Source organism: Dipodomys ordii, unplaced genomic scaffold (genome assembly GCF_000151885.1).
Source record: "Dipodomys ordii isolate 6190 unplaced genomic scaffold, Dord_2.0 Scaffold13, whole genome shotgun sequence".
Lineage (NCBI taxonomy): Eukaryota > Metazoa > Chordata > Mammalia > Rodentia > Heteromyidae > Dipodomys > Dipodomys ordii.
Genome location: NW_012267229.1, coordinates 11,957,217 through 11,977,418, shown reverse-complemented (window position 1 = coordinate 11,977,418; position 20,202 = coordinate 11,957,217). Strand labels below are relative to the sequence as shown.

The 20,202-nt window shown below is 47.3% G+C and overlaps 1 protein-coding gene across 2 annotated transcripts in view; it reads right to left on the bottom strand.

Annotated features, from left to right (window-relative positions):
• Nucleotides 1-10,165: 10,165 nt before the first annotated feature.
• Nucleotides 10,166-20,202, bottom strand: part of Nsfl1c (NSFL1 (p97) cofactor (p47)) — a 17,292-nt gene continuing 7,255 nt past the window's right edge. Inside the window, exons 4-10 of one of the 2 annotated variants that reach the window (XM_013011042.1) lie at nt 18,867-18,872; nt 18,134-18,299; nt 17,452-17,544; nt 15,658-15,767; nt 14,692-14,829; nt 11,931-12,095; nt 10,166-10,575 (exon numbers count right to left, since the gene is read on the bottom strand). In XM_013011042.1, the coding sequence (XP_012866496.1) occupies nt 10,413-10,575; nt 11,931-12,095; nt 14,692-14,829; nt 15,658-15,767; nt 17,452-17,544; nt 18,134-18,299; nt 18,867-18,872 (841 nt within the window). In that variant the 3' untranslated portion in view covers nt 10,166-10,412. The remainder of the gene's footprint in view (nt 10,576-11,930; nt 12,096-14,691; nt 14,830-15,657; nt 15,768-17,451; nt 17,545-18,133; nt 18,300-18,866; nt 18,873-20,202) is intronic. The other variant, XM_013011043.1, reaches the window with a different exon arrangement.

Genomic DNA, 20,202 nt, shown 5'->3' with positions numbered 1-20,202 from the left:
ATGGACACACACCTAAGTGAAAATTGGGGGTCTGTCTATAACGAATATTGAGAAAATATTTAAAAGAGGGAACATAGGCTGGGTACTAGTGGCTCACACAACTAATCCTAGCCACTCAGGAAGCTAAGATCTGAGGATTGCTGTTTAAAGCCAGCCCCAACAGGAAAGTCCCTGAGACTTTTTTTTGGTCAGTCGTGAGGCTTGAACTCAGTCTGGGCGCTGTCCCTCAGCTCTTCAGCTCAAGGCCAGCGTTCTGCCACTTGAGCCACAGTGCCACTTCCAGTTTTCTGAGCGGTTTATTGGAGATGAGTCTTATGGACTTTCCTCCCTGGGCTGGCTTTGAGCTACGATCCTCAGATCTCAGCCTCCCTGAGTAGCTAAGATTACAAGCGTGAGCTACCGGTGCCCGGCTCCCTGAGACTCTTCTTATTTATTTTTTGGGTCCAGTTGTGGGGCCTGAACTCTGGGCCTGGGCACTGTCCCTCAGCTCTTCAGCTCATGGCTAGTGCTCTACCACTGGAGCCACAGTGCTACTTCTGGCTTTTTTCTTTTTTGCTTATGTGGTGCTGAGAAATCGACCCCAGGGCCTCATGCATGCAAGGCAAGCGCTCTACCACTGAGCCACCTTCCCAGCCCCTCCCTGAGACTCTTATCTCCACTGAACTACCAAAAATAAAAATGCTAGAAGTAGAGCTGTGACTCAAGTGGCAGAGTGTTAGCCTTGAGCAAAAGAAATTCAGAGACAGGACAGCACCCAAGCCCTTAGTTCAAGCCTAAGGACCAGCAGCAGCAGCACCACCACCACTACCACCCAAAAAAAAGAAAAAAAAATGAGGGAACATAGCCTAGACCCTGCCCCTACCACACAGAGAAAATCAGACTGCAGAGAAGATACCTGATGAAGCAAGAGAGCAGCCAGGAGCTAAGAGAATTCCTGGGTTCCATTTTCCCCCAAGCCTAGCTGGAGCAGGAAGATGCTTCATCTTCATCCTATGATCTGGAGGTTTTCTCATGGCTCTGTTTGGGCATCTGGTCAAAACCCTTGAGGCTGTGGCCATTCCACCACGTCGACTTTATGTCTTCCTATGAAGATTTCTCAACCACATCACATGTGCACTCCCTCCTCACTGCTTTTGGGGAAAGGAAGGCAGGCACGAGGCTATCATTTCAGTGATGAATTGGACTCTAGGATTGATGTGTGTTATACAGCACAAGGAACATTTGCCTAATGAACATGTATAAAGGTTTTTGCTTTTGTTTTTAATTTGATATTGGAGATTGAACCCAAGACCTTGTGTCTGCTAAACCACACACTCTACCCTCAGCCTCCAAGGACGTATTTGTTGTTTTTAGTTTTAATATTTTCTTCTTCTTTCTCCTCCTCCTTCCCTTCCTTCTCCTTTTTGGTGGTGGTGCTGGGGTTTGAACTCAGAGCCTCAGGCTTGTGGGGCAAGTTATCCATTACTGAGCCATGCCTCTTGCCCTAATGTTCACTGGTTTTATGAGGGTATGTGTACTTGTGCACAAGCGCGTGCGCGCGCGCGCGCACACACACACACACACACACACACACACACACACACACGAGGAGGGGGGAGGGGACCACAGTTCCTGAGGGTTGAACTCAAGGCTTGGGTATTGTATAGTGATGTTTGGAGATAAGGCCTAAGCAGGGTCAGGGTGAAACAGACCCCCATGTCTGATCCACATGTCATTAGGAGAAAAGGCACCAGAGTTCATTTTCCGCCTGCCTCTCCCTCTCCCCATCCAGTCCTCCTCTCCTTCCTCATCCCCCCCCACAACACTCAGCTCCAGCTGAATCTACATAATCCCCTCGCCCCCTCCATTTCCCTTTCTTCCCCTTCCATATAGTCTTCACTCAAGGATAGTCCACTTGAGACAGTGCCACTTCTAGCTTTTTGGTGATTAATTGAAGAGGCCCAGGGACTTACCTGTCAAGGCTGGCTGTGATCCTCAGACCTTAGCCTCTTTTTTTTTTTTTTTGGTTGGTTGTGGGACCTGAACTCTGGGCCTTGAGCCACTTGAGCCACAGCACCACTTCTGGCTTTTTATGTGGTGCTGAGGAATAGAACCCAGGGCCTCACGCATGCGAGGCAAGCACTCTACCACTGAGCCCCCTTCCTAGACGCAGACCTTAGCCTCTTGAGTAGCTAGGATTACAGGTGTGAGCCACCAGTGCCCAGCTGTACTGTTTGGTTTTAAGATAGGATCTTACTTCCTGTCAGGGCCTAGGCCGTGATCTGCTATTTTAGGCTTCTCATAGATGCCTGACAGGCATGTGTGACCACATCCAGCTTTCTTCTGCTGTGATGGAGTCTTGACTTTTCTGCCTGGGCTGGCCTTGAACTCTTTCTGGTCTCAGCATCCCAAGTAACTAGAATTGCTAGTTTGAGCCACTAGCACCTGGCTATTTTTGTTCTTTATATGTCAAGCTTTCTACCTTTCCATTTGTCCTTATTTTATACATAATTCTTTTTTTTTTATAGTCTCTCATGTTTCTGGAATCTGGAAGTCTGGGAGCAGAGTTCCAGCATAGTTGGGTCTGATAAGTTTCCCTTCTTGGCTTACTGTCATCTGCCACAGGAGAACAAGGAGGGTGGGGGGAGAAGGGAGGTTATATAGATTCAGCTGCATCTGTGTGTGGGAAAAAAGGGGGACTGGAAGGGGAGAGAGGCAGGGAGAGAATGAATGCAGGTACGTCTTCTAAGGGTATATGGATCTGGACATGGGGTCAGTTTCACTCTCCTGACCTCAGCCCCATTACCCCGCAGAATCCTCATCGCCAAACATCACCACACTGGTGAAGAGGCTTCAACAGAGGAATTTGGGGGTAGAGGTAGGGATGGGGGTGACACAATTCAGTCATATCACAGAGGTAAGAAATTCTACATCCTTATGTGTGCAGTTACTCAGAGAGAACCCTGATTATAATTCAGTAGCTTCCTAAAATTTCCAATTTGTGGGCCAATAAATTCTCCTTGCTGCCAGTTTGGACTGGACTTTCTGATACTTGCAACTAGAAGTCTCTGGGGTAATACAATCCATGCTCACAGATCTTGACCCGAAGAGTCTGCACTTGTAGGGCACAGGGGCTCTCTGGGGTTCTCTGAAATGCGCCAATCTGGTAGAACCCAATGCTGGATTTCATTCATAGTATTTAATTCAGTAGTTTGAGGTGTAACCAGAGAAACTGTTTTTCTAACAAGTTTCCAAGTGATGCTGCTGGCCTGGGAATTGGGGCACTAGTAGTGTAATGGGCAAGGATTCCTGAAAGGAGAGCGCACACTGGATGCCTGGAATTTAGCAGTCAGAGCCTGACAAAGAAAGATGGAGCCTCCACAGGAAAGAACCATAGGGTGTGTTCAAGAGTCCACTCTTAGCTCTGAAAAGGAACATTCTCAAGTAACCTTTAAAAATGTCTGCCATTGTCTTATCCCAAGGAGAGTAAGTCAAAATAGGAGAAAGACACTCACATATCCATGTTTATTGTAACACAATTTGCAGGAGATAAGTGATGGAAACCTAGGTGCACAACAACAGATGAATGGGTAAAGAAAATGCTACACATACATTGTGGAATACTACACAGCCATAAGGAAAAATGAAATGTCATCTGCAGGAGAATAGATGCAATGCCTGCTATTTTTGTGGTGACTTCTTTTTATTGTCAATCGTGGGTTTTGAACTCTGGGCCTGGGCACTGACGCTCAGCTCTTCAGCTCAAGCCGAGTGCTCCACCACTTGAGCCACAGCACCACTTCCCGTTTTCTGGTGGCTTATTGGAGATAAGAGTCTTGTGGTCTTTGCTGCCTGTGCTGGTTTTGAACCATGATCCTTAGATCTCAGCCTCCGTAGTAGCAGGATTACAGGTTCTGTCCCACGTTTTCCTGGAGAGGAATCTGGGGCTTGGATTTTTCTGGGTCATAAATTTACAAAAAGCATAGCATTTTTATTGCTGAGCTTAATTACTCTTCTGGAAACGGATCTTTGTATTAACCCTACCATAAGAACTATCGAAAGATATTCAACTGTGCATAAAGACATGCCAAAAATCTTTTAGTTAAGCACACTAAAATGTTAAGTGCCCATAAGGTGAGCTCAAGAGCTTTGCATTATGTAAAAATTCAGTGGCTACAAGTACATTGGCCAGTTATTTCTAGGAATTTCAGGCACAGATTAAGTTATGTCCAATGCTGTTTGTTTAGGACTCATTTTCTTACAGGATCATCATGGTGGCCGAAGCAAGAATTGGTGCCAGGGAGGTGCTTAGAGTCTCTAACAGACACCATCAGACTTCTTAGTTGCCATCATAACCACAGACTAAAAGATGGGGACAAAAATGACACATGAAAACAAATTAATTCAGTGGGGATGGGAGGGAAAACCTGTGAGAGAGAAAAGGAAGGGCTGACATTGTCCAAAAAGAAATGTACTTATTATCTGACTTATGTAACTGTAGCCCCTCTGTATATTACCTTTTTTTTTTTTTTTGCCAGTCGTGGGGCCTGAACTCTGGGCCTGGGCAATGTCCCTCAGCTCTTCAGCTCAAGGCTAGTGCTCTACCATTGAGCCACAGTACCACTTCCAGCTTTTTCTGCTATGTGGTGCTGAGGAATCGAACCCAGGGCCTCATGTATGCAAGGCAAGCACTTTACCACTGAGCCACCTTCCCAGCCCCTGTATATTACCTTTGTAATAACAACAAAAGCATTTTAAAAAGAAATGTATTCTACCTGACTTACATAACTGTAACTCCTTTGTACATCACCTTTATAATAAAAAACAAATCAAAATAAAAAAACAAATTCAGACTGCACTTTCAAGCCATCCATTCGTCCCTTCCTCTCTCCCTTTCTCCTTTCTTGCCTCCCTCCCTCTCTCCCTTCTTTCTTTCCTTCCTTTCCCTCTCTTCCTCCTCTTTCTTTTTCTTAGTACACTAATCTGCTACAGCTCTTTTAAAAATAGAATTCTTCTAAAATAGATTTAGTTAAGTATGGGAATTATCTGAGGTGTCTTGTATGATGGTGGCTAGGGTAGACAGAAGTTAAATTATAAAAACTAAAGATTAAAGTGCAGCAGGGCACCAGTGGCTCATGCCTGTAAACCTAGCTACTTAGGAACCTGAGATCTGATGATCACGGTTCAAAACCAGCCCATGCAGAAAAGTCCATGAGACTCTTATATTCAATTAACCACCAGAAAACTGGGAGTGACACTGTGATTCAAGTGGTACAGTGCTTGTCTTGAGCTGAAGAGCTGAGGGACAGCACCCAGGCCCAGAGTTCAAGCCCCACCGACAAAAAAAAAAAAAAAAAAAGGATTAATGTGCAAAGAAGTCTTAAGTTCATTGAGAACTAGTCTTAAGTTCTAAGAATTAGTCTTAAGTTCTAAGAGACCTTGTGCTCTCCATACTACATAATTCACAGGTGCTCAATATTAATTCCATGAGTTAGAACACCAGAGCCATTAGTGACCATTTTCACCTAAGATCCTTATTCTCTTAACGGTCTTAGTCCTATTGAAATATTTTAGTATATAGAAACACCACAATATTAATCTCAAGAGAAAAGCCATGATCATATGTATACTAGTCATCAGCATCAGTGTGGCACATTTTTTTTTTTTTGGGTCCGGTCGTGGGGCCTGAACTCTGGGCGTGGGTGCTGTCCCTCAGCTCTTCAGCTCAAGGCTAGCACTCTACCACCTGAGCCACAGTGCCACTTTCAGCTTTTTTCTTTTTGCTTATGTGGCACTGAGGAATCGACCCCAGGGCCTCATGCATGCAAGGCAAGCGCTCTACCACTGAGCCACCTTCCCAGCCCAATGTGTGGCACAATTTTAAAAAATAAACTCATATCCCTCAAAAAACAATTACACGGGCTAGGAAGATGGCTCAGTGGTAGATTGCTTGCCTTGCAATGCATGAGGCCCTGGGTTCGATTCCTCAGCACCACATAAACAGAAAAAGCCAGAAGTGGTGCTGTGGCTCAAGGGGTAGAGCGCTAGCCTTGAGCTAAAGAGCTGAGGGACAGCGCCCAGGCTCAGAGTTCAGACCCCACAACCAACAAAAAAAAAAAGGGGGGGGGTTCATTGCTGTGCAAATCACAAGAGAAATTGCAAACAACACTGAGTTAAAGACATTGTGTCTGCCTGATTGTGACCTCAAGCCACCTGGCCAGGTGTGTGACAGCCTTCTGTGTGACGGTGAGTGCCCTTGTGCACATTTTCATGTCCTGCCAATGAGCTGCCTGGGAGGTCCACATGCCCTCAGATATACCTCACACATATACACACTGAAGCTCGCTGTCACACAGATTCACACTCGCTTCACACCCACAAACACCAGACTTAATGTGTTCTAAAGAACTTGTGCCTTTTTCACGTCTCCAAACCTTTTTCCCTGTTGTTCCCTCTCCCCACACTCCTGTTCTTAGGATCTTACCCACTGTATTGGAAGTAACTCCATGAAGGGGGCCAGCCCCTCACCTTCATTGCATGTCTGCAGGTGCTAGGGACTATGTCCAGGGCCTGAACACCCCCCACTTCAATCTGCCTGGGTTTCTGGGGCTGGGTCAATGCGACTGTCACCCATGAGGGCTGCATGTGAGGTAGGAAGAGGGGACTGGTGGGGGTGATGGATGAGTGGACGCCAGTAGGCAGCTCACTGGGCCTTAGCTGTCCATGAGGACTGAGGGGTGGAGAGTCTGGCTGGAGAATCCCAGTCTTGTTGGGGTTCACAGGAAGTAATGGAGCAGTACATTGTTTCCTGCAGTGCCTGCCCTATGGGGTCATTAGGGAAAACTCTAGACTCTCACACCCCCCAGTTGCTATTCCCTCCAGCCGGGTGCCTGACCACTGTCATCTCTCTAACCATCCAATGGCTGCGTCCAGCTTACATTGGTGCCCTCGGATGCTGCTATCTCCACCGGCTCCATTTCCCCAACTGTTCCTACTCTAGGACTCTGAGCCACCAGAGGCCCTTCAACCTCTTCAATGCCTTACAACATCTGGGAGGTCAGGAGTTGCTACCACCAATGTCATTTTTTCAGATGAAAACTGAGGCACAGCTAAACCACATATGCAAAATGGCAAAGTTGGGGCTCACATACAGGCTGAACACATATGGAGATTAACTGCTGCCCCGACTGTGCCCCAGGAAGGAGCTGGGTATACCACCAGGGAAAATATCCCATGGTACTATTATTCAAAAGGTCTGTAGTTCCCTGGACCAGACTGAAATCCCATCCACGTCTGTTTGGCTTTGAGCCAGACAACCTGCTGCCTCATCTCTAAAGCAGGATTAACACACCTGTCTCCCAGGGCCATTGTTAGGATGAAATGAATTGCTTCACGTGACTGCAAACTAGAACCTGGCTTGTAGCCAGGGCTCATAATGGCAGCTGATGTTCTATTGTTAGCTATTCACCATTCATAAATTCACTTACCCAACAGCTGTACACAGATACTTGTTGGACAAACACAGGAATGGGTCAACAGTTTTTAGTAATGATGACTAATTATTGAGCACCTCCTATGTGCCAGGCATTGTGCTGGGCCCTGCCATCCTGTTGGGGAGCTGGCCATCTGTCCAGAGCTCTTGGGACCTTCCCTTCTCTCTTCCTACAAACATTCTGCTCACAGCTGCTTCAGATACAACCAAGAGCACTGCATGCTTCCCTCTGTCACTGTGCTGTGATCGTCTCGAGCGTGTCCTTCTCAAGGCTTCAGGTAAAAGTGGAATTTAAAGTCTTAAGAGTAGGCATCAATTATTGGTTTATATTCAGGAAGTCAGGAAGGATGGCTGCCTAAGAACTACATTCTGGGGAGGGAAGGGTGTCTTTCAAATGGATGAGGTAGAAAAGAAACACCAATTTAAACAATATATTTAGGTTGTACATACATTATGTAAGTTAAAACCCACCTCATTCCCATGCCAGTTGACTTGGAACTTCTCTTAAAGGTACAGCTTCTGCCAAATCAAGGCCCAGGTTGCCAGAGAGGTGAGGGAGTAGGAAAGCAACTCTTGGCTTCTTGTGGCCGGGGAAGATGCTCTGACCCTCTCAATGGGGTGTCTTCGGGATCTTCAGGTCTTGGTCCACTGCTAGAAGCACTGGCTCATATTCTCCTGGAGGCCCTGACTGCTTGCTTCTTTCTTGAGTGGTGGAACCCAAGGGCCATCCTCTATCCGGGTCCATTTCTACAGCAGGATGCAAGACAGCCTAGTCCGGCTGCTTTGTTTACTTCTGGCCCTTAGGAGACACTGCAAGTCCTACAGACTCCTGGGGTGTAGTGCTCCTCTAAATGCTCAGTTCTCTCTACTCTAGCAGCCTCTCTTGCTCTTGAAGTGGCCAGGTATGAGGCAGAGGCCTGGCACTGTGGAGTCTCTGAGGTTGCTAGCAGTCTTGAGGCTCCCTCACTGGTTGAGTCTGTTCCCCTGCAGTCGCCCCCAAGGGTCAGGGTGTACACAGGGCCTGAGTAGGTTCCAGGAGCTGCCAGGCAGCACCTTATTACTTAGCAATTGTGCCCTGGCTATTAGGTTGATCCTGCCAAGTGAGGCATTGGGAAGCTCTATAGCACTTAGAAAGGCAATGAGCTCAGTATAAAATATGCAACCCTCATCTTTTTTTTTTGTTGGTTGTGGGGCTTGAACTTTGGGCCTGGGCGCTATCCCTGAGCTCTTAAGCTCAAGGCAAGTGCTCTACCACTTGAGCCACAGCGCCACGTCTGATTTTCTGAGTGGTTTATTGAGATAATAGTCTCACAGAGTTTCTTGCCCAGGCTGGCTTTGAACCACAATCCTCAGATCTCAGCCTCCTGAGAAGGTGGGATTACAGGTGTGAGCCACTGACACCCGGCTTTTTAAAAAAAATTTGTTGGTTGTGGGACTAGAACTCAAGACGTGGGTGCTGTCTCTGAGCTCTTTTGCTCAAGGCTGGCACTCTACTACTTTAAGCCACAGCTTCCTTTCCAGTTTTGTGGACTTTTCTGCCTGGGCTGGCTTTGAACCATCAGCCTCAGATCTCGATCTCTGGAGTAGCTAGGATTACAGATGTGAGCCAGTACCTGGCTCCTGGTCTTTTTTATGTTTGCTAGTACTGGAGCTTCAACTTTCCCACTCACAGCTGGTACTCTTCCATTTCCAGCTTTTTGGTAGTTATCTATGAAGAGTCAGGCTTGTCTGCCCAGGCTGGCTCCAAACTGTGATCCTCAGATCTCATTGGTACCCAACTCTTATTCTGGTTTTTATAGTTAAGATGACAATTTTGTTTTTCCAGTCACCTCCACCTTGCTGCGGTAAACATGGGAGGCAATTGCTGTGGCTGTTGGGCTGGAAGCATCAAGCCAAGGCCTGTTCTCAGGATGAGTCTTTGCAGCTGAGTACACTCCTGTGCAGGGTCCTGGATTGGAGTGGTGGGTAATGCAGAAAAGTAAATGGCTGAGGACAGGAGGCTGGGAACATGGTAAGTATCAAGGATCCATTCACTCCTGGGTCATTACAGTAAGGTGAAAGAGGCTCCCCACCCCTGACCTGAGCAAGGAAGCAAACTGCCACGTAGAGGGTCTTTACCAGGCCAGAACTGCAGCCTAAGGCACTGGTCAGAAGTGGGGAGAGAAAAAGTATACACCATAGCCAAAGGTTCATGCCGCATTCACTCAGCTGTCTGACTGAAAGCTCTAGCAGACACCAACAGAGGTGCTATGGCAGAGGACACCCACTCCCATATCACTGGTGAACAGCTCAGTGGCATTTTGGTTCTTCTGGGCTGAACTGTACACAGAAAGCAACGACAGCAACTGAGTCACCAGGGAGGGCGGTCCAGCTGGTGAGAACAGGGCGGGGTGGGTAGGGCAGTACCTTGGCGGGTGCAGGCCCAGCAGTGTCTGGTTGTGTGCATCCAGGTCTGCCCTCACACTTTAGGGGGAGTGTGCTCCTGTGGAATGAGAGCTACAAAGTCGCAACCCCTGTCTCCCCACTTCCTTCCCTAGGAAGGGGATCCCCACAAGCCACCTTTAGGGGTGGTGGAAGGACATGCCAGCAGGTGAGCAGCATGCACCTAATGGTTTTTTACAAAAGCTAAAGGTCCCCATCTTCAAGATAAGCAAGACTTTATCAAGCTGCCTCTGTGGATACTCATACAACATGTGGTGACAGCCCTTCAGTTTTTTTGGTTCTTTTTATTTTTTTTTCTTTAAAGTCCATTGATCATCACAAAAACTCGAGAAACGCAACTAAGGAAAAAAAAAATGTCCAACCAAAGTCTAAGAACCCAGAGCTACGGAGGAGACGTGGCACTGGACTGCTGGGTATGCACAAGGGCAGGAGGGTGTCCCCACAGGCATGGTTGCTGGCCATGGGAAACACAGGAGAGAGGGGAGGCTGGGCCGGGCAGTTATGTTAACCGCTGCACGATGACAGCATTGAGCAAGTTGGCTTCCTTCAGGGTCTGGCTCTCGTCAGCCAGCTCTTTGTTGGGGAAGGTAGTCATGAGGACAAAGCTGGTGGCAGCCATGGCTGGCCGGGCATCCACAATGAAGAGCCGGATGTCGCTGATCCTGGAGGAGGAGTAAATGGGAAGCAGTGAACAGAGTCCTTTGCTGATGCCCACAGCTCCCACCCTGGGGAGGAAGGATGACTACCTACAGAGCCCCCTCTCTGCCTACTCCTCCAGAGCTGGCAAAGCTGTCACCAGAAAGCATCACAGACTAGCCACACTCCCATGTGGAAAGCTCCCAACTTCCTACTGTGTCCAAGGCCTCCTTCCTTCACTCTCTCTTCTCTCATTTTACTTAGTGCTTTATCAAGCTACCCTCTGCTGTGCAGTTCTGTAAGCCCTGTCTCCTTTCCTCTAATCTTGACCACACTTCCACAGGGCAGCATTTCCCCTGTTCCAGGGCACTGAATTGGAAGCAAACAATTCTAGGCTATCATTGACTACTGTCTCTTTCAGTAGACCAGAATGGCACAGGACAATGACAGCAAGCTGTCCAGGAATCCCTTTATCTACAAGGTGCCTATGACCTCAATTTTGCAATGGCAGGATAGCCCTCCAACAGCCTCTTGCTTTTGTACCATGTATGGAATGTAGTCCTGCTCTCTCCCTCCTCTACTCTGTACAGGCTGCACCTCGGGTGAGCAGCAGCCATGCTGGGTGATGAGTGAGGCAGCGTCTCAGGTCAGTGAGCTGGGTCATGCCACCCCTTTAGAAAAGTCCAGTAGGCCTCCTTGTGCTCCTGGCCTCATCCCTATCTTGTCTCATACCTTTATCCTGAGCCTGGCTAACACGTAACAGCTGTGAAACCTGTCACTGGCCCACACATAGGTCCTGGCTTGGTTAGCTCACAACTGATGAAGCTTAGACACTCTATTCTGTTCTAGAGAAAGGAGTTGCCTTCACAGGCAACGGCCAGTCTCTTTACTTCTTGGTGCCTCAGTTTCCCTATCTTTAAAACAGAGGAAGCAGTTTGCCTTGACCAACTCAGATGGCCTGGGACAACACAGCAGGATTCTCAAAGACCAATTCCAGGAAAAACTTATAATCTAGTGGTTTCCAAAGGGCCCTGAAGAGAGGATGTGAGAGAAAGCCAGCTGGTTAAGTGTGTGGGCACTATATTTCCTCTCCCCTGTCAGCTATAGCAGCTCTAATTAGGTCTCACTGGTACCTGGGCTTTAGCCTAAGATTTGTTTTGGAGAGAGTTCAGGGCTTGAACCTGAGATGAAGAATGAGACCCACAGGAGGAAAGAGCAGTCCTTGGCTACTGTGATGGGTGAGTGGGGACTGGGACCATGGGCTTCAGACCTGCAGACATTCCACCCCACTGCTCAGGAAAAGCACAAATTACCCATACCAACTTCCCACACCTGTGCCGAGACACTGCTAGCACCAGCTAGGCCAGAGAACACAAAGTACCTGTGGCTGTGGTTAAATTTCTGCACCAGCCGCCCTCCGTCGGCAAGCCGGATTTGGATGTTTGTGGTGGGCTCTGACTCGTTAATTGAGATGGAAGAACTTGCTTTGGCTTCATTCTCTGCCTGCTGGGCTGGAGAGCTGGTATTCAACACCTGGGGGGCAGTGCTGAGAGAAAGGGAGCACATCAGGTCAGGAGCAAAAACCAGACCCCGGCAGGCAGCCCTTACTCTGATGTTTACTGAATGGCTGTCCTGCACATGACCCTGTTTGGTGAGCCACATAATGACTTGAAGCAGACAGATGGGATCCAGAAGAATTTCCCTCACCCCCGAGTCACTTGTTAGAACTGCTTCCTCAGGAGGAGCCTTGGGTCAGCTCTTAACTTCCTTTCTTCCTTAGTGTCTCCACCTGATCAAGGGTCTGGGGTGGCAGAGAACAGGCCATGAGGCTGAAGGGCCCAGGGGACCAAGATAAGTACAGGCTCCATGAAGTGATTGAAGGGGCATTCCAAGCCTGTGGCCTCGGCAGCCTTAACACAGCTTTGCAGGTGACTGGTTGTGATGCACTCTTCAGGGTGGCATCCCATAGTGTACACTGCATACTTATGTGCCAACCATGGGGGTGAGGGGACAAGAATTAAGGGCCAAGTTGTGCATGTATTAATTATACAACAAATGGAGATCTGCCCACTTACAGCTCAGATCTTACAATCAGACCAGGACCTAAGACCACCAACTAGCTGTGTGCTCTTAGCTACTGCTTCAAACTCCCTTAGCTTCAAAAGGGGCTTTTAAAAGGATGAAGAGTCTACCTACTTCCCTTTTCTTGAGGATTAGAGAATGATATAAAACACTGGGAGTGGCTGACAAACATGAAGTCCACATACACTACCTGGCTCTCCATAGCCATTTGGAAGTCTCCCCTATGAATCACCTAGCTACCGTGTTCTTAGCTTTTCTCTTAGCAGATGACCTCTGAGAGAGGAGAGGCTGTTAGGTGAACAGACTGCCCCCAAATTCTCTACTGAATGGTAGTAGTTCCTACACCTCACCCTTCCTCTATTGTAAATGGACACCTAGTCCTCACCTTGCATACCTTTCAGAGCAGGCTGCCCAATGAGTGGCAGCCACCACTAACCTTTGCAGTGGTACTGCCAGCCATTTGGCCCAAGCTCCACCACTGAAGTAGCAGAGTGGCCTAGAGCAAGTCACACAACTTCTAAGGCTCTGTGTTTTTATATAAAACAAGTTGTTTGGCTGGGAGGATCAGAGAGAGGATACGGGCAGAGGGCCTGGCAAAGGAGCAGACACGGAGGAAGTCCTTCATGCTGAATGTTATGGGCCTCCCTTTCCAGCAGAGCTGCTCTCACCCCTGTGAGGTCAAGGAACGCCCGATGCACAGACCTGGCTGTGGTGCTCTCACCTACCATTTCTTTTACAAGGGGAGGTGGGATGGCACAATGAGCCCAATAGCTATTTGTAAGGCACCATCTCCAAGGCCCAATGCACACAGACTCATTTAAACCTCAAAACAGTCCATCAGATAGGGACTTATCATGTCTGTGTACAGGTGAAGACAGCGTGTGGAGGCCCACAGCTATAATACCAGCATTAGTGGTTAGGTTTGAGGCCAACCTGAGCTACATAGTGAGTTTGAAGCTACCCTGCACTGTGACACAGTTAAGACCTTGTCTCAAAAAACAAGAAACATCTTGCCCAAGAACCCAGTATTGATCTGAAGGGTAGTAGGACAGCATTCCAGAAACCTCATCAATTAAAAAATAAAATCTCCTAGACAGTAGAGGAAACACTGAAAGTACAGACCACCCCAGCATATAATAGCGGCTCCAAGAGGCTGTGCAAGAACATCCAGAAGACCCACACACAGCATGGCCAACAAGAGCAGCCGGGGAGCCTAGCTCAGCACTACCAGCAATCTGACCCCAGGCTAGGCTAGACAGTGACTGTGCCTCAGTCCTTACTTGCAGAATGGGGACAAAACAGGATTAAAGGAGATAAATACATGGAAATGTTTCTTTCTGTACATAGCAGCAAGCCCTCAAATAGCTGCTTGCTGTCATTATCCAAGATCTTGCCTTGTTTTATTTACGTGAATCTGAGACCCAAATCACTGAGGTGCTCCCAACTCCCTATGACCATCATAGCACCTTCTGAGAGTTGCTCCCAGCCTGTGCAGGGATGGGGAGAAGAGGAGTAGAGGCTGACACACTGAGCTTCTGCTTCCTCAGTAAGAGCACCAGCACTCTATTCATTTGGTAGGACACACCAAGGACAGGACTCAGTCTGGTCTTCTTGAATACTGTCCCTCTGGGCCACTGGTCTCCCCAAAGAACTGGTGGTCTCCCCAAAGAATTGGCTATCTGCCACAGTAAGGACGATCCACCCAGAAGCAAGAAAGTCAGAGGTGACTTCCACAACCAGCAGTCTCCTTGCAAACACTGAGTCACGGGAAACCAGCCTTTCTCACAACAAGAACTTCAGTCAACAAAGTGCTAATTGTCTTCACAATGGAATAAACTGTCCCAATTACAATTCTGGGACTCAGCCATGTCCTTCACAAAAACAACCACTGCAGAAGGCCTGGCAAGCAACCAAGTCTTACCCAGAAGCAGTGTCCTCACCCTCAAGTGTATTCTTGGTGTTGGCAAACAGGTGAAGTTTTTCCAACTGTCAAGTTAACCTCTGCCAGAATGGAAGCACTATAACACGCAGAAACAACACAACTCAAGCCATGTTCTTACCTGCCCAGTTTCTGGCCCTCTCCAGTGAAGGCTTTGAAGGCTCCTTTGGGTTTCACAAAGTCCTCATCCCGATGGTCCTCCATGTCTAAGTTCACCTGCCCACCATGAGCTAACCTCCGCAGCTCTGCTGGCACCTCCCTGTGAGACAAAAGGTAACATTAGGTTGGGTACTAGTGACTCATGCCTGTTATCCTACCTACTTATGAGGCTGAGATCTGAGGATTGCGGTTTGAAGCCAGCCCAGGCAGAAAAGTCCGTGAGATGTCTATCTCCCAGTAAACTACTCAGAAAAAGCCAGAAGTAGTGCTGTGGCTCAAATGGTAGAGCACTAGTTTTGAACACAAAGAGGCTCAGGGACAGTGCCCCGGTCCTGAGTTCAAGACCCAGTACCAGCCAAAAAAAAGCAATGCTGGGGTTCACAGTGAGGATGGAAAAAATGCCAGAAAGGGGAAAACTCTGTTCTAGAGGGAAGTTACTGCTAGCCAGCCATGGAGAGGCTCCATTTCTCTCTTTCCTGTTCCACCACAGCAAATACTTCTTACTTTGCCACTTGGCTCTAGGTCCAAAGGGAAAAATGGACTAAAAATGAAACTAAGCCAGGTGCCATGGCTCACGCCTGTAATCCTAGCTACTCAGGAGGATCTGAAGATCATGATTCAAAGCCAGCCTGGGCAGGAAAGTCCATGAGACTCTTATCTCCAATAAACCACCAGAAAACCAGAAGTGGTTGCTGTGGCGCAAGTGGTAAAGTGCTAGCCTTGAGCTGAAGATCTGAGGGACAGGGCTCAGGCCCAGAGTTCAAGCCCCATGACAGACAGGAAAAAAGTTTCTGAAACTGGTCTGTGAATATGTATTTGACTGTACTAACTCTAACTCAAAAACCTTATGATAAATGTTCAGCTTCTCTCTTCCTACCTGCCATGACATTCACTAACTCCAGACAAAAAAGAAGGCCTTTCTGCTCACCCTCTGCGGATAGACTCCAGAAACTGGGCATTGGATGGGTCTTGGTAGCTCCGGAGTTCACCATTATCCAGGCTGAATCCACTTTTCCAGAGCTTCAGCACAATATGAACCTGTGACGACAGGAGTGAGAGCCATTAATGTAATGACAGGAACCTGACAACCCATCAACTTGAACTTACAAACTATTATCAGCTATGCAGCATTCAAACACTAATAGGCAAGCATACATATGAATATACACATGCATGGAAATGAAACATGACCACCCCACCAACCAAGCACTAGCTGAGAATAGGAAGGAATGTGGTATAGTTGAGGAGCACTGGCACTGCTTTATGAAGACCTGGGTTTGTGTCTTCACTGGGACTTGCTAGCTGGGTGGCTGTGAGTGGGTGACCCAATCAAAGCTACGGTTCCCTTATCTGTAGGGCTGCCAGTCCATGTATGCAGCTAGTATTCTACTCATCTGCCATAACCAGACTACTCCTAGGCTATTTTCAGTCATTAAAAATGGTACCTACAGCCAGGTGCCAGTGGCTCATGCCTGTAATCCTAGATACTCAGGAAGCTGAGATCTGAGAATTGTGGTTCAAAGCCAGCCCAGCTAGGAAAGTACAATGGTACTCACTAGACACTATGTTGAAAAGGAACTATTCAACTTGTGGGTGGGCATGGGAGGGAAAAACTGGGCAAGAGCGAGGGAAGGGGATGGTACTGTCCCAAAAGAAATATATACTTTTTTTTTTTTTTTTTTGCCAGTTGTGGGGTCTGAACTCTGGGCCTGGGCACTGTCCCTCAGCTCTTCAGCTGAAGGCTAGCACTCTACCGCTTGAGCCACAGCGCCACTTCCAGCCTTTTCTGCTTATGTGGTATTGAGGAATCGAACCCATGGCCTCATGCATGCAAGGCAAGCATTCTACCACTGAGCCACCTTCCCAACTCCAGAAATATATACTCTTTACCTGACTTATGTAACTGTATGTAACCCCTCTGTACATCACCTTCATAACAATAAAAAAATAAAAAAGAAAAGGTACCTACAATTTCTGTTAACAACCCTGGTAGCTGCTGCCACAAGGGAGTAAGATTTGTTTTCAGCCTATTTCCTTTTACTTTGGAATAAATCCCCAAAGTATTTTTTAAAAAAGATTCAAAATTAGTTGGGCACCAGTGGCTCCTGCCTGTAATCCTAGCTACTCAGGAGGCTGAGATCTGAGGATCTAGGTTTGAAGCCAGTCCAGATAGGAAAGTCCGCAAAGCTCTTATCTCTAATTAACTGTTAAAAAAAAAAAAGGCCAGAAGTAGATCAGTGGCTCCAGTAGTAAAACACTAGCCTTGAGGAAAAAGCTAAGGACAGTGATCAAGCCCTGATTTCAAGCCCCAGAACCGGCACACACACAAAAAAAATTATACAGTATGATTGCACTTGTAAGAGGAGACCCCTTATGTACTTCCGCAGGAAAAAAGTCCTGGACATTAGGAAAATAGATGGACAAAAAGTGTTTTAGGCCTAATCTGGTGTTCTGAATGTCAAGTTCTTCAACCAGGCCCATACCATACCCTGTCCCTCTGCCTGAGACCTGTGGAATGCTCAGAAACCTTCATTTATCTGTACCTTCCCCACCCCATTTCACCAGCCGCACCACACCCTCCCACAGCAGATTAGATGCCTTAGCCTTCCCTGGACTGCCCCTGTTGAGACCATAGCAAGAACAGTTTCTGTAGGCCTCTCTCAGAGGTCACTGGTTCATGCACACGTCACTGCTTCTTTACCAAAGGGAGGGGCCCACTCACATCTTGGCTGGAATGCCGCCGCCTTTCTCCTGCCACGTAGGCAGACTCTTCCTCTGGTGCTGCCCCAAGGCGATAGCCACCCCCTGCAAATGGCTGTCAAAGAAGAGTTCATGAACATATGGTGGTGTTTATCACTCATACGGTGATGCATTTTAAGTGAGGAAAGAGGACAAGGATCCTGACCAGTGGAAATCAAACTCAAGGGGCCAGAAGGCCAGGGGTATGGTAAATGAATCAAGTGGCCAGGACTGGGGTGAAAGCTGCAAACAGCAAAGATGCCCAGCTAAATACCTGCCACTAAGTAACAGTTAATTATGGCCATGGAAGAATTTGGGTACAACACTAAAGACTTTTATATTTTCCCAACATCAAATACTCAGATTTTACATATAAATTGGTAGTGATTACTTCAATTCAAACAAAATGAAGCAAAGCATTCACTGAGTTAATCATAATGAGTAGGACAAAGCAAACATGTTTTCAGGACCTTTTCTGGACTTAGGTCACAGATTTAGAAACTTTGCCCTTAACTGTGTTTCCCTGTAAAAGGGTCAAAGAAACTACCCATCTTCTACATAGGAAACCAGTGAACACACGAGAAAACAGACAAATCAGTCCTTGGCTCGAAGTAGCCCTCCTAGGAACTGAGTGGTGTGGGCACAGACAATGACTCCTATCTCACTCTTGGTTTACTGGTCTCTCCAGGGCTCTTGGTCACTCGCTCCACAGCTACGGCTCCGTGCTCCTTGGCACCTTTAAAGAGATCATCCACCAACTCATTGGGACTTTTCTTCCTGGGAGGGCCGACAATCTGCTGTCCACTTCTCTCTGATCCCCCGGCATAAAACCTGTGTAGAAAACAGACTTCTAACACCAAAACATGAACAGCAACCAAATGCACTTAGGAAATGAATAGCACATGCACCAAGTTTTGGGCAAGGGCACATTGAAGCAAAGGGTACGATGCTCATCTTCCAGGAAGTTACTAGCTAGCTGGGTACACATGTTAAGGAGGGAGGCAGGCACAATGCAATGTGAGCAGCCATGAAGTCAGTAAAGTCTCTGGGCACAATGAGCATGGAAAGACAGCCAAAGCTGCCAAGAGAGTATCTACTAGGCTAGTCTAAGATGAGATTATGAGATGAAGGATGGAGAAAGGCATTCCAGGCACGCATATCAGCATGTTAGCTCAGGAGAGTACCAGTGGGGACCATCCATCTGGAGGCCAGCACTTCTCCAGGGACAGCAAATGAGGCCCTAGTCAGAAGCAGCTACCCTAGCAGCTCTGGATCAATGGTGGCAGTGGAATAGTTAATACAAGCAGCTAGGCTCAAGTCCTGGCTCTACCACTGTGTCATCTGCTATGAACACTCTCCTTTCTTTGACATGGGAAGGATTTCACATGCCCTACCTACCTGTTCCTTAAGTGAAGGTCGTCAAGTTCAAATCAGCAGATGGATGCAAAAGAATAAGCAGAGGAATGTACATGTGAGGCAGTGTGACAATACTAAGAGCCCTTGCGAGACTCACTACCCACTGCCATTCTGTGACATACTGAGTGCCTGGAGGAGACGGTATTGAGAAGGCAGGAAAGTTCCAACTCAAGTACAAGACTCAACACCACACTGGGTGCTGTAATAGGCTAAGACTGGTTTGAGACATAGTTAGGACTTTGCCTGGGTCTGAGACTGAGCTGTCATATAACTAATTGCCTTCTATCACTCTTGGTGTCTGCTAGCGCTAAGTCAACAGTACCTAGTGGGGAGAGTAAAACTTGTAATAGTCGATCTCCAATTCCTTCAATTTGGCAAAGCTTGGGCCCTGATAGAGACAAGAGAGAGAGTTGTTTCAAGATGGGACTGTGAACCAAGAGGGGGTCATAGGTTGGAGAATGTGGCCTGGCAAAAGGTGGAGAAGGTCACTTGGAGGTGGACGTTCACCTACTTGATGATAATGCCTTTCACCCAAGGAGTGTGAAACGTTAAAATACATTCCTATTATATATTCCTGAGGTAGTGTGAAGGCTACCATACGGATGCAAACAGAGAACACATGTAATTTCTCTGCCCACTTTTCATACACTGACCACTGTGAGATAAACCCATTTCCAATGATTATAGTATTATGGTCCCAAAGAATGCTGGACAGAACAAGACAGACAAGAACCAAAACCCATGAAATGAAGCCATAACCAGTTTGTTCTCGTTCAATCTTATTAGATACTATTCTACCTGATAGACTAAAAGGTCTTTAGTCAAATTTTAAAACTTATCTAAATGCTGGACATCCTGTTTGATGAATTATTATTATAGCTACTGAGAATGTTTATGGAGAATTTTAATGAGACAGATAGTATTAATCCAGCCAAAGGGGAGAAAAAAAATATTTGTTGATTATGGGGCTTGAACTCAGGTCCTTGGCACTGTCCCTGAGCTTTTCTGCTCAAGGCTAGCACTCTACCACTTTGAGCTACAATGCAACTTCTGGTTTTTTGGTGATTAATTGGAGTTATAGAGGCTCATGAACTTTCTGCCTGGGCTGGCTTTGAACAGTGATCCTCAGATCTCAGCCTCCTGAGTAGCTAGGATTACAGGTGTGAGCCACAGTGGCTGGCTACAAAAAATATTTTTTTTAATTTTTATTTTTTGGTCGGGCGTGGGGCTTGAACTCTGGGCCTGGGTGCTGTCCCTCAGCTCTTCAGCTCAAGGCAAGCGCTCTACCACTTGAGCTACAGCGCCACTTCCGGTTTTC